Source organism: Limanda limanda, chromosome 5 (genome assembly GCF_963576545.1).
Source record: "Limanda limanda chromosome 5, fLimLim1.1, whole genome shotgun sequence".
Taxonomy (NCBI): Eukaryota; Metazoa; Chordata; class Actinopteri; order Pleuronectiformes; family Pleuronectidae; genus Limanda; species Limanda limanda.
Genome location: NC_083640.1, coordinates 20,704,931 through 20,719,837, shown reverse-complemented (window position 1 = coordinate 20,719,837; position 14,907 = coordinate 20,704,931). Strand labels below are relative to the sequence as shown.

Below are 14,907 nucleotides of genomic sequence, written 5' to 3'. Positions count from 1 at the left end.
TCATGGATGAATATCGTAGTTGTAGTTTCTTAAACTGATTTTTAAAAAAAACAACAGAAAACCAGCATCAAGATGAATACATCAGCAAATTATTATATATTGCTTAGCATAACATTAATAAAAAAATAATAATAACGCTTTGACATTAGGGACGTTTGTTGGATTTGTCTCGTCTCTGATTGGTCGGACCTCGTGGACTACAAACACAAACCGGAAGCAGCTGGACGTGGTGTGTCTGTGTGCAGGAGCGGAGAGGTGAGTACGTCAGGTCTGAGTCCAGAGGGCAAGAAACTAAAAAGCTCATTTGTTTTTTATGCACTCGACAGAAACGTTATCAATTCCAAACGTGTTGAATAACTGAGAGGAAACAGTGAAGTGTGAGTTCAGCAGGAAGTGAAGTGTCGAGTCAGCTGATGACGGGTTCGTTGAGGCTCGTCAGCTCAGGACACATTCACACACAGACACAATGATCTCACACCTAATTGATCAGATCTCTAAAGTCTTGAGGGTCCTGGTGTCGGCAGAGCTAAATAAATCTGATCTCACCTGAATGCGTCTCCTGTGACCACGTGATCAGGTCTCTCTCTCTCCCCCGCCCCCCCTGCTCTGTATGTAAATAAACAGGCATGTCACCTCTGTCCTGCAGGCTAGGGTGTAGATCTGTAAGCACATTGAGGAGTTCACGCTCGAAGCTGTCCTCCTGTGATCGGATCACTCAGGACCGAGCGGGATCAAAGGTCAAAGGCCACAGATCCACATTCGTCTCCGAACAAGAATATACTACCTTTATTTCAAGGGCGGCTTTGGCTGAGGGGTAGAGTGGTCGTCCTCCAACCTGAAGGTCGGCGGTTCGATCCCCAGTCGGAACCATCTGCATGCCGAAGTGTCCTTGGGCAAGATGCTGAACCCTCAATAGCCCCCCATAGAATAACAAAGTGCTGCAAGTAGATGCACTGTATGAATGTGTGTGTGAATGGGTGAATGTGAAACTGTACTGTGAAGCGCTTTGAGTGGTCATCATCAGACTAGAAAAGCGCTATATAAATACAAATCCATTTACCATTTATCATTTACTTCTTACAACTGAAAGTTGTTGTTTTTTTTTGGGGGGGGGGGGGCACCGTGACTTTGACCACAGAAATCGAATCAGTTAACTAGTGAAGCTTTGAACCAAATTTTAAGAAATTCTCTCAAGAACTTCCTGATATATCGCTTTCACAGGAGTTGGACGAAACCAGAAATCACATGATATCTCAGATTAGAGTGGTATTGCATTAACTTATATTAACTACCGAGGCTTTTATAAGTTGTTGTTGCAGCTGCAGTGTTTCCCCTACCATTCTATTAGGGGGGCGCTGCGCCCCCCCAACGGCACCTCCCGCCCCCCCTGGAAGGTCAAGTTAATTATTTATTTTATTTTTTATTTTTTAATATGGCGCCAGATTTCTACATAAATCATTTTAAGGTTACATTTCCTATAAAACAGGTCTATAGCTTGCATTTCTGTCTTGACATGGTCGCGCGGTTACATTTCTCCTCTGCTCTCTGTAGCGCGCACGGCGGAGTTCCATCCAGATGCGCGCACACACAGGTGAGCAACCTCCCACCAGCGGACAGAGAGCATCCATCTGAAAACATGTCGCATGAACCACCTGAGAAGCAGTTAAAAATATCCGCGTTTTTTAAACGCTCCCAGGTGGAGATGGTAACAGCCACTCTCCTGCGAGTAGCCGTTTCAAAACGGTAACTTAACACAAACTATGGTTATGGCGAAGTGCTCTATTCCAACTAGTCCTGTTTGATTGCCATGGTAACAGTGATTTCAGGTGGTAGAGAAGTCGTTATGCGGAGATTGCTAGTAGGATCTCGACTTTAGTCTTCTTTCACTTTAAGCGCATGCTCCATGACGTCTTTACAGCGATTTCAACCACTCCGCTATAGCGTTTCCGTGTTTTCCTGAAAGGGCTTCGTGTAGACGAGATAAACATAAGTACCGGATCCAAAAATGTTTCCGGATTCCGGCAATCCAGGTTACTTATGGAAATCAGTAAATATATACATTACATACATCAGGGGTCACCAACCTTTTTTAGACTGAGAGCTACTTCGAAGGTACTGAGTAGTACGAAGGGCTACTTGTTTCCAGTGGTGGGAAGTAACAAAGTAGAAATACTTCGTTACTGTACTTAAGTAGATTTTTCACATATTTGTACTTTACTTGAGTATTTATTTTCCTGACGACTTTTAACTCGCTACATTTGAGCACAAATATCTGTACTTTCTACTTCTTACATTCTCAAAACTGGCTCGTTACTTGAGCAGCGGAGGTTGGCGCAACGTGCACCTTTACGCACTCCTGCAGGAGCTCGGTTCAGTCTTTATTATTACGGCCAGAGCACTGACAGGCACTGACAGACGTCAGGCCCTATTGAAATTGTAAGGATTATTATTCAGGCAAATTAATTTGCTTTTTGAGGGCTTTTATTAGGTGACTTTACATAATTTTTTGAAGGTATTCCTTTTTCAATTCACATTCGTTTTCCCTTTCCTGCTTCGTGTCAACATCTGCACATAAATACATAGCTCGAAGCAGCAAGTGGTTAACTTTTCTTAAAGAAAATATTGGAAGTATTTGGTTAAACAAAAACTGTTGGTAAATAGATTTTCATTGGTTTGCCGTGTCTACTTAGTCTTACATGTCCAAGTAAACAAAACAAACAGATTTAAAACAAGTCGAGATGGAAAAACAAACAACACAACCATTTATATAAGCAAACGCAAAAACAACTTTCAGCCAACACAACCAAAAACAAACACTGTGTCGTGGACTACTGCATATTTACGCACACAATTCAGGTTTTTTAATGGACCTCGCCAAATGGAACCCTGGGTAATCAGGCCCAGTTTTCCACTCACTATAATGCCAATATAATTTTTGCAAAGATATTATATTATATCTATATATTGCCAATTCCAATCCTGAGTCGCCCTTTGTGCTGACTCAACACAACTTAGAAGCTGTTGAGTCCTATATATGTATTGTACAAACTGGCTAATGTGTACAACTTCAAGCAGGGTTGTGTCTTCACTTTGTCGTCCCTACAGGCAAGATACCCTACAGGTGTATTGTCACCCTGCTGGAAACAAATGCAAACACAACCGCAGGCCCATTCAGTGAAGATAGTCTAATGATAAATAAACAGGCTTACATGTAGATGCGTGGACAAGCTGGCGGGCAGGATTACAGGCAGGTAAACATCCAGGCAGTTACACAATACAGCTAATCGACACAAAAGGTTCATTTGGTCTATTAGTGGCAGGTCTAGTGTTCTTAGGTAGAATCAAGAGGCACTTGTTTATTCAGTTGTGTTGATTCTTTGTTATCTCTATAAGTTCAGATGCACTTGTCCAATACTTTTTTAACCTCAGCATCTCGGGTTCAAAATTTGTAAAATTATACAATATATATATAGTGTTGTTATAATTTTTCAGTCAGTTGAAATAAATCCTGAACTGAACAATTTTGGGTTGTTTTGTGTCTGTATAGGCCTACTATAAAAAGCACTTAGCATTTTTAATTTTGGTACTTGTACTTTTACTTTTGATACTTAAGTACATTTCAACACCAGATACTTTTGATACTTAAGTACATTTAATATGAGCAACTCTAAGACTTTTACTCAAGTCATTTTCTGACAGGTGACTTTTACTTTTACCGGAGTCACTTTCAAGTAAGCTATCTGTACTTTTACTCAAGTATGGCTTTCAAGTAGTTTATACACCACTGCTTGTTTGATACAAACGTCCTGAATAACAGAGTTGCACAGATCACCTTTTAATATTATTAATAATATATGTGAAGAGACTGTCTGATCAAGTTAATGTTAATTATTCCTCGAAATAATTATTAACAATGATTTCCACAACAATGATTGTAGGAAACAGATATATTAATACATGCAACATTTATTTCTGTTAAACTGTTTCAACTTTGCTTAAATTCAACTTAATTGAAGTACTTTTGGTGACATTTATCACTACATGCCTCCATCAGTCTGTTCCTTTTCAAAAGTAGATAAAAAATTAATTCAATTAAAATCACTTTGTTGATAAAGATGATAAAGCTCAACCAAAGCTCAACCAAAAAGAACACATGCATGTAACAGGGTGTAATGTTTCTTAGTGTCTTCTTAATTTGTTTGGTCTCATAGAGTTTTCAGACATAAAATACACACTAGTCTCTCCTCATGTCCAACCACACTGACTGTGAACCCAAGAGCAAGACAGGTTTCATCGTACTTTCTTTTCAACTTGGTTTTTGAACACTGTCTCTTGTTTGTCCCTGACCGGCTGCTTCACGTGAACGATCCTCTCCACTGTGTGTGTCTCTGAGCGAGTGGGTGGGGGCGGGGCGGAGCCCCGGGCCTGAGGCCGGCTACACACCGGACGAATAACAAAGTGCTGCAAGTAGATGCACTGTATGAATGTGTGTGTGAATGGGTGAATGTGAAACTGTACTGTGAAGCGCTTTGAGTGGTCATCATCAGACTAGAAAAGCGCTATATAAATACAAATCCATTTACCATTTATCATTTACTTCTTACAACTGAAAGTTGTTGTTTTTTTTTGGGGGGGGGGGCACCGTGACTTTGACCACAGAAATCGAATCAGTTAACTAGTGAAGCTTTGAACCAAATTTTAAGAAATTCTCTCAAGAACTTCCTGATATATCGCTTTCACAGGAGTTGGACGAAACCAGAAATCACATGATATCTCAGATTAGAGTGGTTTTGCATTAACTTATATTAACTACCGAGGCTTTTATAAGTTGTTGTTGCAGCTGCAGTGTTTCCCCTACCATTCTATTAGGGGGGCGCTGCGCCCCCCCAACGGCACCTCCCGCCCCCCCTGGAAGGTCAAGTTAATTATTTATTTTATTTTTTATTTTTTAATATGGCGCCAGATTTCTACATAAATCATTTTAAGGTTACATTTCCTATAAAACAGGTCTATAGCTTGCATTTCTGTCTTGACATGGTCGCGCGGTTACATTTCTCCTCTGCTCTCTGTAGCGCGCACGGCGGAGTTCCATCCAGATGCGCGCACACACAGGTGAGCAACCTCCCACCAGCGGACAGAGAGCATCCATCTGAAAACATGTCGCATGAACCACCTGAGAAGCAGTTAAAAATATCCGCGTTTTTTAAGTCTTACATGTCCAAGTAAACAAAACAAACAGATTTAAAACAAGTCGAGATGGAAAAACAAACAACACAACCATTTATATAAGCAAACGCAAAAACAACTTTCAGCCAACACAACCAAAAACAAACACTGTGTCGTGGACTACTGCATATTTACGCACACAATTCAGGTTTTTTAATGGACCTCGCCAAATGGAACCCTGGGTAATCAGGCCCAGTTTTCCACTCACTATAATGCCAATATAATTTTTGCAAAGATATTATATTATATCTATATATTGCCAATTCCAATCCTGAGTCGCCCTTTGTGCTGACTCAACACAACTTAGAAGCTGTTGAGTCCTATATATGTATTGTACAAACTGGCTAATGTGTACAACTTCAAGCAGGGTTGTGTCTTCACTTTGTCGTCCCTACAGGCAAGATACCCTACAGGTGTATTGTCACCCTGCTGGAAACAAATGCAAACACAACCGCAGGCCCATTCAGTGAAGATAGTCTAATGATAAATAAACAGGCTTACATGTAGATGCGTGGACAAGCTGGCGGGCAGGATTACAGGCAGGTAAACATCCAGGCAGTTACACAATACAGCTAATCGACACAAAAGGTTCATTTGGTCTATTAGTGGCAGGTCTAGTGTTCTTAGGTAGAATCAAGAGGCACTTGTTTATTCAGTTGTGTTGATTCTTTGTTATCTCTATAAGTTCAGATGCACTTGTCCAATACTTTTTTAACCTCAGCATCTCGGGTTCAAAATTTGTAAAATTATACAATATATATATAGTGTTGTTATAATTTTTCAGTCAGTTGAAATAAATCCTGAACTGAACAATTTTGGGTTGTTTTGTGTCTGTATAGGCCTACTATAAAAAGCACTTAGCATTTTTAATTTTGGTACTTGTACTTTTACTTTTGATACTTAAGTACATTTCAACACCAGATACTTTTGATACTTAAGTACATTTAATATGAGCAACTCTAAGACTTTTACTCAAGTCATTTTCTGACAGGTGACTTTTACTTTTACCGGAGTCACTTTCAAGTAAGCTATCTGTACTTTTACTCAAGTATGGCTTTCAAGTAGTTTATACACCACTGCTTGTTTGATACAAACGTCCTGAATAACAGAGTTGCACAGATCACCTTTTAATATTATTAATAATATATGTGAAGAGACTGTCTGATCAAGTTAATGTTAATTATTCCTCGAAATAATTATTAACAATGATTTCCACAACAATGATTGTAGGAAACAGATATATTAATACATGCAACATTTATTTCTGTTAAACTGTTTCAACTTTGCTTAAATTCAACTTAATTGAAGTACTTTTGGTGACATTTATCACTACATGCCTCCATCAGTCTGTTCCTTTTCAAAAGTAGATAAAAAATTAATTCAATTAAAATCACTTTGTTGATAAAGATGATAAAGCTCAACCAAAGCTCAACCAAAAAGAACACATGCATGTAACAGGGTGTAATGTTTCTTAGTGTCTTCTTAATTTGTTTGGTCTCATAGAGTTTTCAGACATAAAATACACACTAGTCTCTCCTCATGTCCAACCACACTGACTGTGAACCCAAGAGCAAGACAGGTTTCATCGTACTTTCTTTTCAACTTGGTTTTTGAACACTGTCTCTTGTTTGTCCCTGACCGGCTGCTTCACGTGAACGATCCTCTCCACTGTGTGTGTCTCTGAGCGAGTGGGTGGGGGCGGGGCGGAGCCCCGGGCCTGAGGCCGGCTACACACCGGACGCGTTACGCCGGCTTCACACCGGACGCGTTAGCGTCGCGTTAGCGTCGTGTAAACGCTAGGCTGTCACACCGCTGCGCTGCACCAAAACTGCCTCGCGTCGTGCAGCGATCGTTTCGGCGTCGAGTCTATTTTTTGCGCTTGACACGAGCGTAGCGCTCCGGGAAACACAGTGAAAAATATATATATATTTTATATGATATAAATGATAAAATATGCATCCCATAGTTTGTATTCCCCTTCTGTTGTCCTGGAGTTTTAATTTTACCAATTTTACCAATTACATTATTAAATGTCCCCCTCTGCCCCTCCGGATACAGACACACAAGCAGTCATAAAGATAAAATGAGAGAGAGAGGGGGGGGGGGGTTGTCTACCTACTCTCCACATAGGCTTGAGTGGAGAATACGTAGCCCCGGCGTGCTAGGGACGCTAAAGGCCGGCGCATGCTTCTGCGTCGTCAGGGGCCCGCAGGCACGCAGCTGTAACGCAGGACTCGTTCTCATTCATGGTTCTCCAACCGTTGCGCGTGTTGCCATGCAATTCCCCGCCAGAACACTAAGCGCAGTAATGTTTTTTGTCGAAGTCAGCTCTTCTTCGTGTGTTGCACGAAGAAGAGCGATTTATTTACATCGCCACGGCGGCTCCGCAGGGCCTTTTTCTGGCGGAAAAATCCGCCGGTTAGTGACGGGTTATACTGGTGGACAGTGGCGGCTGGTGACATTTTTTTTGGGGGGGGGCGCACTTGGGCGGCGCGGTTTAAATAGCCCACCGCAATGAGAAAAAAAAAACTCCGGGGTGCTCCGGTCCGGGACGTCCCCGGGGAGGTGCTCCTCCGGGACCGTCCCCGGGGACGTGCTCCTCCGGGACCGTCCCCGGGGACGTGCTCCTCCGGGACCGTCCCCGGGGAGGTGCTCCGGTCCCCGGGGACGTCCCGGTCTCCGGAGTACCGGAGGGAGGTGCACCCGGGGAGGTGCTCTGGTGCTCCGGTCGCCGGGACGTCCCCGGGGACGGTCCCGGAGGAGCACGTCCCCATGCACGTTAACATGTGGTTAAAAATTTCAGCTGATTATTACTGATCGATAAAACTACACAGACGACACAGTAAACAACAATGAGTCTATCTGTCCACTGTCTGTCCTCTACCTGTCTCACTCAGTGCTCCGGGACCGGAGCTGCACCTCCGTGCAGATTAAAAGTATCTGCTAACTATGCAGCTCCTGTAGATCAGTGATAAGGTCTCTGATTGGACAGTCCTGTCAGCATGATGTATAAGAAACCCTTTCATTGGCTGTAGGCGCAGGTGAAGTGCGCCCATGGCTCGAACTGTCATCCGCCATTGAGAAGCTGTCCTTGCTCAAATGTTCCTGCCCCTTTTGTTGGCTTCCATAGACTTCCACTTGCCCGGCGCCCACAGGGAGGAGTGGCTTCTCTCTCAGTGATAACGAATGGCAAATATATTACCAAATATAATATATTAAGAGGTTTTTGACAGGGGCTTACGGTCTCCGGCACACATTTAACGCTTTAAAACAGTACATTTCTTATTAAATTATTTGATATATAATGTTTTTTGACATGTCATTTTTTTTTTTCTTTCTTTTTTTTCATCTCAAAATTGTAGGGTGGGCGGCGCCCCAGCGCCCTGTATGACGAACCGCCACTGCTAGTGGACATAGTGTCGGATTTCTTCTGCCAAGTGCTCTTCTATCTGGTCCATATTCGTTCTTCTAAATCCTCCGTGGTTTCCGGGCATGAACCGGAAATGCGACTCCGGAAATGATGTAGTCAGCAGACCAATCACAGCCCTCGCGGCCGGGTGACGCTTGCGGGGCTTTGCCGTCTAGTTAGAAAAATTGGCCGACGCACGTAAGGACGTAGGAAGGGCCGTGAGGGGCCCGGAAGGGCTCCTGCGTCTCCGTTCCCGTGAAAACGCAGAAGCATGCGCCGGCCTTTATACTCGGCTTTTTACGGACGCACGCACGCACGCGAGCGACGCAACACGCCCCTCGCGTACTTGCGGGGGGCGTGTTGCGGCTTGCGTGCGTCAGCCAATTTTTCTGACTATACGACAAAGCGACGCGAGCCTCACGCAGCCCGCAAGGCTTGTGATTGGTCTGCTTACTACATCCCGTCCGGAGTCGCATTTCCGGTTTCAATCCCGGAAACTGCGGAAGCCACGGAAGATTTAGAAGAACGAATATGGACCAAATAGAAGAGCACTTGGCAGAAAAGATCCGAAACCATGTCCACTAGTATAACCCGTCACTAACCGGCGGATTTGTCCGCCAGAAAAAGGCTCTGAGGAGCCGCTGTGGCGATGTCAATAAACGTGTGCCACACACGAAGAAGAGCCGACTTCAACAACAAACATTACGCCGCCTAGTGGTCTGGCGGTGAATTGCGTTGCAACACGCGCAACTCTGGGGGAACTATAAACCAAAACGAGTCCGTAGAAGCTGCGTGCGTGGGTGCGTGCGTAAAAAACGACTATAAATCGGTGGCTACGGCGAAAGAGCGATTTGTTTACTGCTCCGCCGTTAAAGAGCTCTTATATTAGTTGCGCCTCACATTTCCTCCTAACGGTCGCGCGCCCCACACAGTTTGAGAATCAGTCAGTACGTTTACATGATGGCAGAAACCCGATTTCGGCCGAAATCGGGTTTCTCTATCCATGGGGGGTTAACTGCTCTATCTCAGGGTACATGGCACTGAGAAATCCGACTCTTGTCCGAAAGCATTTCATACCCCGCTACGATAGGTGGCGCTGTTTTCATTACAGCTAGTGGTGATCCAGCCATTTCCGCTTGACCTCGTCACCACTAGCAACACAAAAACAACAACAGCCTTCAACTCAGCATGCGAGAAAGATGACGAACGGAGAGCAAGGTGAAGCTACGTCCCTCTACATGATGTTGTGCATGTTTACTCTAGGAGTACTGCGAATGCGAACGGCGCATTTGATTAGAATGGTAATGGCGAGTGCCGGCCGGCACCGGGCAGCGACATTTTATCTACGTGTCGACTTCTGGGTCACGACCAGGGAGGGAGGGGGGGGCAGGATCTCAAGCATGCGCAAAGACGTCTTCTCCAGTTGTTGTCTAGCTTCCAGAGTTACATGCGCGCGTTGTCCGATATACAGCCAGATCCGATCTACTTATCTGGGGGTGGTTATCCGACTTCAGTCGGACACAAGAAATCTAGATTTGTGGAGTTACATGACATGGATCTTCGATTGAAACCGGACAACGCCAGAAATCGGGTTTCAATCGGACACATGTAACCGCAGTGACTGCTCTGAGCGAATGATTGGGGGCGGAGCCGGAGCCCTAGCTGTTTGAGTATCACTGGCATAGAGTGAGATGGCGGTTTGACTATTTTTTAAATTTCAAATGTAATTATTTTTTCTTTTTTTTTTTAAAAAATTTCTAATTTTTTTTTTTTTTTTTTTAAATTTAGAGCATGCCTTGCGGGCGACTCGCGGGGTGCCTGCGGGCGACCAGGTGCCCGCGGGCACCGTGTTGGTGACCCCTGACATACATACATATATACATGCATGCATAAATAAATAGATAGATAGATAAATTACAGTTCATAGAGAATGAATAGGGGATTATTTCAGTTTTCTTTTTGGTTTTAGGCAGTGGTGGGAAGTAACAAAGTAGAAATACTTTGTTACTGTACTTAAGTAGATTTTTCACATATCTGTACTTTACTTGAGTATTTATTTTCCTGACGACTTTTAACTTTTACTCCCTACATTTGAGCACAAATAGCTGTACTTTCTACTTCTTACATTCTCAAAACTGGCTCGTTACTTGAGCAGCGGAGGTTGGCGGAACGTGCAGCTTTACACACGGCGCACCTCTCTCTCTCGCTCCTGCAGGAGCTCGGTTCAGTCTTTATTATTAGGGCCCAGGCACTGACAGACATGTGGCCCTATTGGGCGTCTGACATGACGTCTGAGTATCACAGATTAGCCTGTCAGCGCCGAAATCCAATGTACAGTTCAAAATCATTAAAATAAACACATTAACATCATGATTCCTTTAAGTTTTTGTGTCCGTGGTTTGTCTCCCCCCCCCCCCCCCCCCAAAGCTGTAAACCTAGGGGAAACACTGAGCTGTGTTCACGTGTCGGACCTGTTCTCACACACGAGGGATTGAACATTGTGTCCCAGACTTGCTGACACAAAGGAGACTTTACTTATTTTGGCCGCTTCCTCTCAACCAACTGGTTTGTGAAATAAAGAAGTTCACATTATGATCATTTCTTTCTCACTAGTCTTTGTGTTTTTCTTTCTGCTGTTACACTTCAGGTCATTGAACTTCCCAACAGGACCAATGCAGACATTATAAGTTTAATATCAAACAGAACTGTAATCGTTGAATCTCTTGTTGATAATCGATCTCGGGTCTATCAAGGGAAAATTACCACCAAAATTAAATGCTGCTTTTGTCTCTGACTTTTTGGACTAAACATGTAATCTTTCAATTTCTGTGTGTCTTTTATTTAATGACATCTGACGAATTACTTAATTGATACTGGGGAGAAACAACACGATCAACCATTAAAATCCCATTAGCCTGTTGTTGTTCTACTTTCTCTCTTCTCGTCTGTCGTTATCCGTCTGTTTGCCTCGGCACTTTCATTTCTCTTTTCCTCAACAGATGAGACTTCCTCTTTGCTCCTTTAGCATCTGCAGAAGTTTGCTCTCTCGAAGGCCGGCGGCAAACGTACAGAGGCGAAGCTTGAGCGGTGCGGCCATGCGCCTGGTGCAGTTTCATCGCCATGGCGACGGAGGGGGCATCCGAGTGGGAGTGGAGCAGGGGGAGGGGCTCGGTGTGGTGGACCTGAAGGCGTTTGACCCCTCCATGCCCTCGACCATGAGGGAGCTGCTGGAGCTGGGGGACACGGGTCTGGAGTGTGCACACAGGTGTCAAACACTCACTCACACTCAGTCATGTTAGGGAGCCACGTTCTAACACGCCAACATTCTCCTGTCCTCATCCACATGCTCCCTCTGATCCGTCTCCTTCTCCTCAGAGCTCTGGCCTCTGGTCAGTGTGTGTTGGAGCGATCAGCCGTCCGTCTGCTCTCTCCCGTGTTGGCCCCGGAGAAGGTGGTGTGTGTGGGCATGAATTACCTCGACCACTGCCTGGAGCAGAACGCCCCGGTCCCCAAAGAGCCCATCATCTTCAGCAAGTTCCCCAGCGCCATCACGGGGCCGTTCGATGACATCACACTGCCCTCAGAGAGCCAGGTGAGAGCAAGTGATGACTCAAGATTCAAGACTTTATTGTCATGTGCAAGGAAGCGAACAAATGAGTTTGAAGATGTTTTTAAACTCTGATGTTTAAACGCCTCCGCGCTCGTACCGGCCGTGACAGGAAGCTTCATGTTTATGGGAAGATGCAGTTATTTACATTTTTATCTCACGTACTGCAGAAGAAAATGAGCACAAGACGTGTGTTTGCGTATATTGGATGGTAAAACTAAAAAATGTCATACTTCGTGTCACCAGTAGTTTTGCAGCTGTGGGCAGCAACTTGAATTTCCTTTCAACTTTGCATCGAGGGAAAATAATGTGCAACAGCTCAAACATCAAGCACATTTTGTCTGTTTTTCTCTTTTGTGAGCACACTTCAAACTGCAATCCTCTGTAATACTGAATGTATTGCTTCATCTCGGTCTATTTGTGGGATTGAAGGAGGTGGACTGGGAGGTGGAGATGGCCTTGGTGATCGGACGCAGAGGAAAACACATCAAGGTGAGTTTCACCTCTGACGTCCACGATGCTTTGATCTGGTGGAACCTCTTTCACAGCCGTGATTCAGACTCCATTTCCGCTCCTCTTGTTGTGCAGGAGGAAGACGCTCTCTCCTATGTGGCCGGCTTCACTGTGGCCAATGACGTCAGCGCGCGTGACTGGCAGATGAAGCGCAACGGGAAGCAGTGGCTGCTGGGAAAAACCTTCGACAGCTTCTGTCCACTCGGCCCGGCCTTGGTAACCACCGACTCTGTAAAAGGTGAGGGAACGAGAGGCCGCAGCTGGGAGAGAGCGAGGGAGGAAGGGGAAGTGAAAGTGTGATGAATAAGTTATCTGTGATTTTGTTCTCAGTCAAGCTGTGACTGGAGCAGCAAGGCGGCAACTAGTGGGCAATAATGATTTCGTGGGTTTAAATACATGTGGTTTATCATATTTCTGACCATCACTTTACTAACTGCAGACGGTTTGATTTATAATTTGCGAGTTTCTAAGAAGCAACATTAACGTGTCAGTTTCCCAACACGCTGAGCTTTATGTGTAAAATCAAGAAAACTGGAAGGAACACCTCATCATGAACAGGAGGTCGGAGAAGTGTCTCTCCCTGAAGAATTCCTTTAGAACGGAGTCGGGCTAAAAAACGCCCATGAGCAGATATACATATATATATATATATATATGTATGATGTAGTAGTCGATGATCTCTATGTAAGCATTGGCCCTGCAAGGTCTGATGGTTTTAATAACACTAGGTGGCGTTGTGAGCCATGTTAAACTCGTGAATGAACATTTTATTTAATACATTTGGGAATAAATGTGATATTAAAAGCAACATTAATGCGTTTCCTCACAGAAAAGCCATTTAGTTTGAACCTCAAAAATAACAAATAAGTGTAAAGTGTCTATATGCACAAGAATGAGTTACAATGAGAGAAACTGGTGAAAGTAGAGCTACAGAATTAATCCCTGAACTAAATTTCAATAGCTCAAGATTATTTAGCACTATGAATATCAAATAATTGATTTTACTTGGTCAAAAATAAGATTATTTTAGGTTTTCTATTGCAGAGTGTTTGTAATTTTCTTCTTCCTTGACCGGGAAACAAACGTTGCTGTCCATGGTTCAGTGTGCAACTCAGTCCATTTACCTTCTTGAGGAGTTGTCATGAGAGAAGTTGAGATGTAAAGTGAGGAACATGACGATCAGCTGTTCCGTTGTTTTGTGTCCCTCCCTGCAGATCCTCACAGCCTGGCCGTGCGCTGCCTGGTGAACGGAGACACAGTCCAGAGCAGCAACACAGACCAGATGATCTTTAAGACGGAGCAGCTGGTGGCCTGGGTCTCCAAGTGAGTTCACACTCTGTTGGTGTCTGCACATGAGAACCTCAGACATCACGTTTCAGTAATAAATAACATAATATAGAACTTTCTGTAGTTGATCTAAATGAGCATATAAAGGACGCTGTTTGTTTTTGAGAAAGAATTCCCCAGCAGCTACAAATGTCCAGACACTGTAAGTTTGAAGCTACTTTACAGCCTCTGTCTCCTCCCTGCTCCTAATCCTGAATCTCCATTTTATTTTCCTGCATCAGGTTCGTGACATTAACTCCAGGAGATGTGTTTCTGACGGGCACTCCTCCGGGCGTGGGCGTTTTCAGAACACCACCCGTCTTTCTCAAGGTGACGTCATCTGTGAAACTACGGCTGGGCAACAAACTATATCACTTCCAGCAGTAAAAATATAACAAAAGTTCCATATTTATTGGTGCAAATCAAGTGTTTGTCATTTTCTGCTCATTAAGAAGAGTTGAACCTTCACCCAGGAGCAAAAATCTGTTTTTACATTAAAAACAAATGAGACAATTATCATAATTATCAGTGTCAGATGAAAATATGTAGAACTGGTTTGCTGATCCAGCTCCAGCTTTCAACGACTGCTGGTGCAGAGATGGAGGGACTGTGTTTTGCCTGTAGAAGTATTTTAGTGAACTTTGGGAAAATCGTGTATTCCAACTGAGTTTTGAACGTTTTTTCTTCCAGAAAGGAGACGTGGTGGAGTGTCAGATTGACCAGCTGGGCTCTATAATCAACAAAGTCGTCTAAACTCCGAGCCGATGAAAACACCAGCAGCACATGAAGAACTACCGGCTGTTAAATAAACACGATTCACTTCTAA

At 43.9% G+C, this 14,907-nt stretch overlaps 1 protein-coding gene across 3 annotated transcripts; it reads left to right on the top strand.

Moving 5' to 3' along the window:
• The first annotated feature begins 198 nt into the window (after window positions 1–198).
• fahd2a (fumarylacetoacetate hydrolase domain containing 2A) lies at window positions 199–14,907 on the top strand. Of its 3 annotated transcripts, none has more exons than XM_061070916.1 (8): window positions 199–255; window positions 11,635–11,900; window positions 12,011–12,227; window positions 12,675–12,734; window positions 12,831–12,993; window positions 13,970–14,078; window positions 14,324–14,411; window positions 14,772–14,907. In XM_061070916.1, the coding sequence occupies exons 2-8, from the start codon at window positions 11,635–11,637 to the stop codon at window positions 14,832–14,834; spliced, it is 966 nt and encodes a 321-aa protein (XP_060926899.1). In that variant the 5' UTR covers window positions 199–255; the 3' UTR covers window positions 14,835–14,907. The 3 variants fall into 3 exon arrangements, with proteins under 3 accessions (XP_060926899.1, XP_060926901.1, XP_060926900.1); XM_061070918.1 differs by having other exon boundaries at window positions 207–255; window positions 11,661–11,900; XM_061070917.1 differs by lacking the exon at window positions 199–255 and adding an exon at window positions 5,080–5,112 and having other exon boundaries at window positions 11,661–11,900.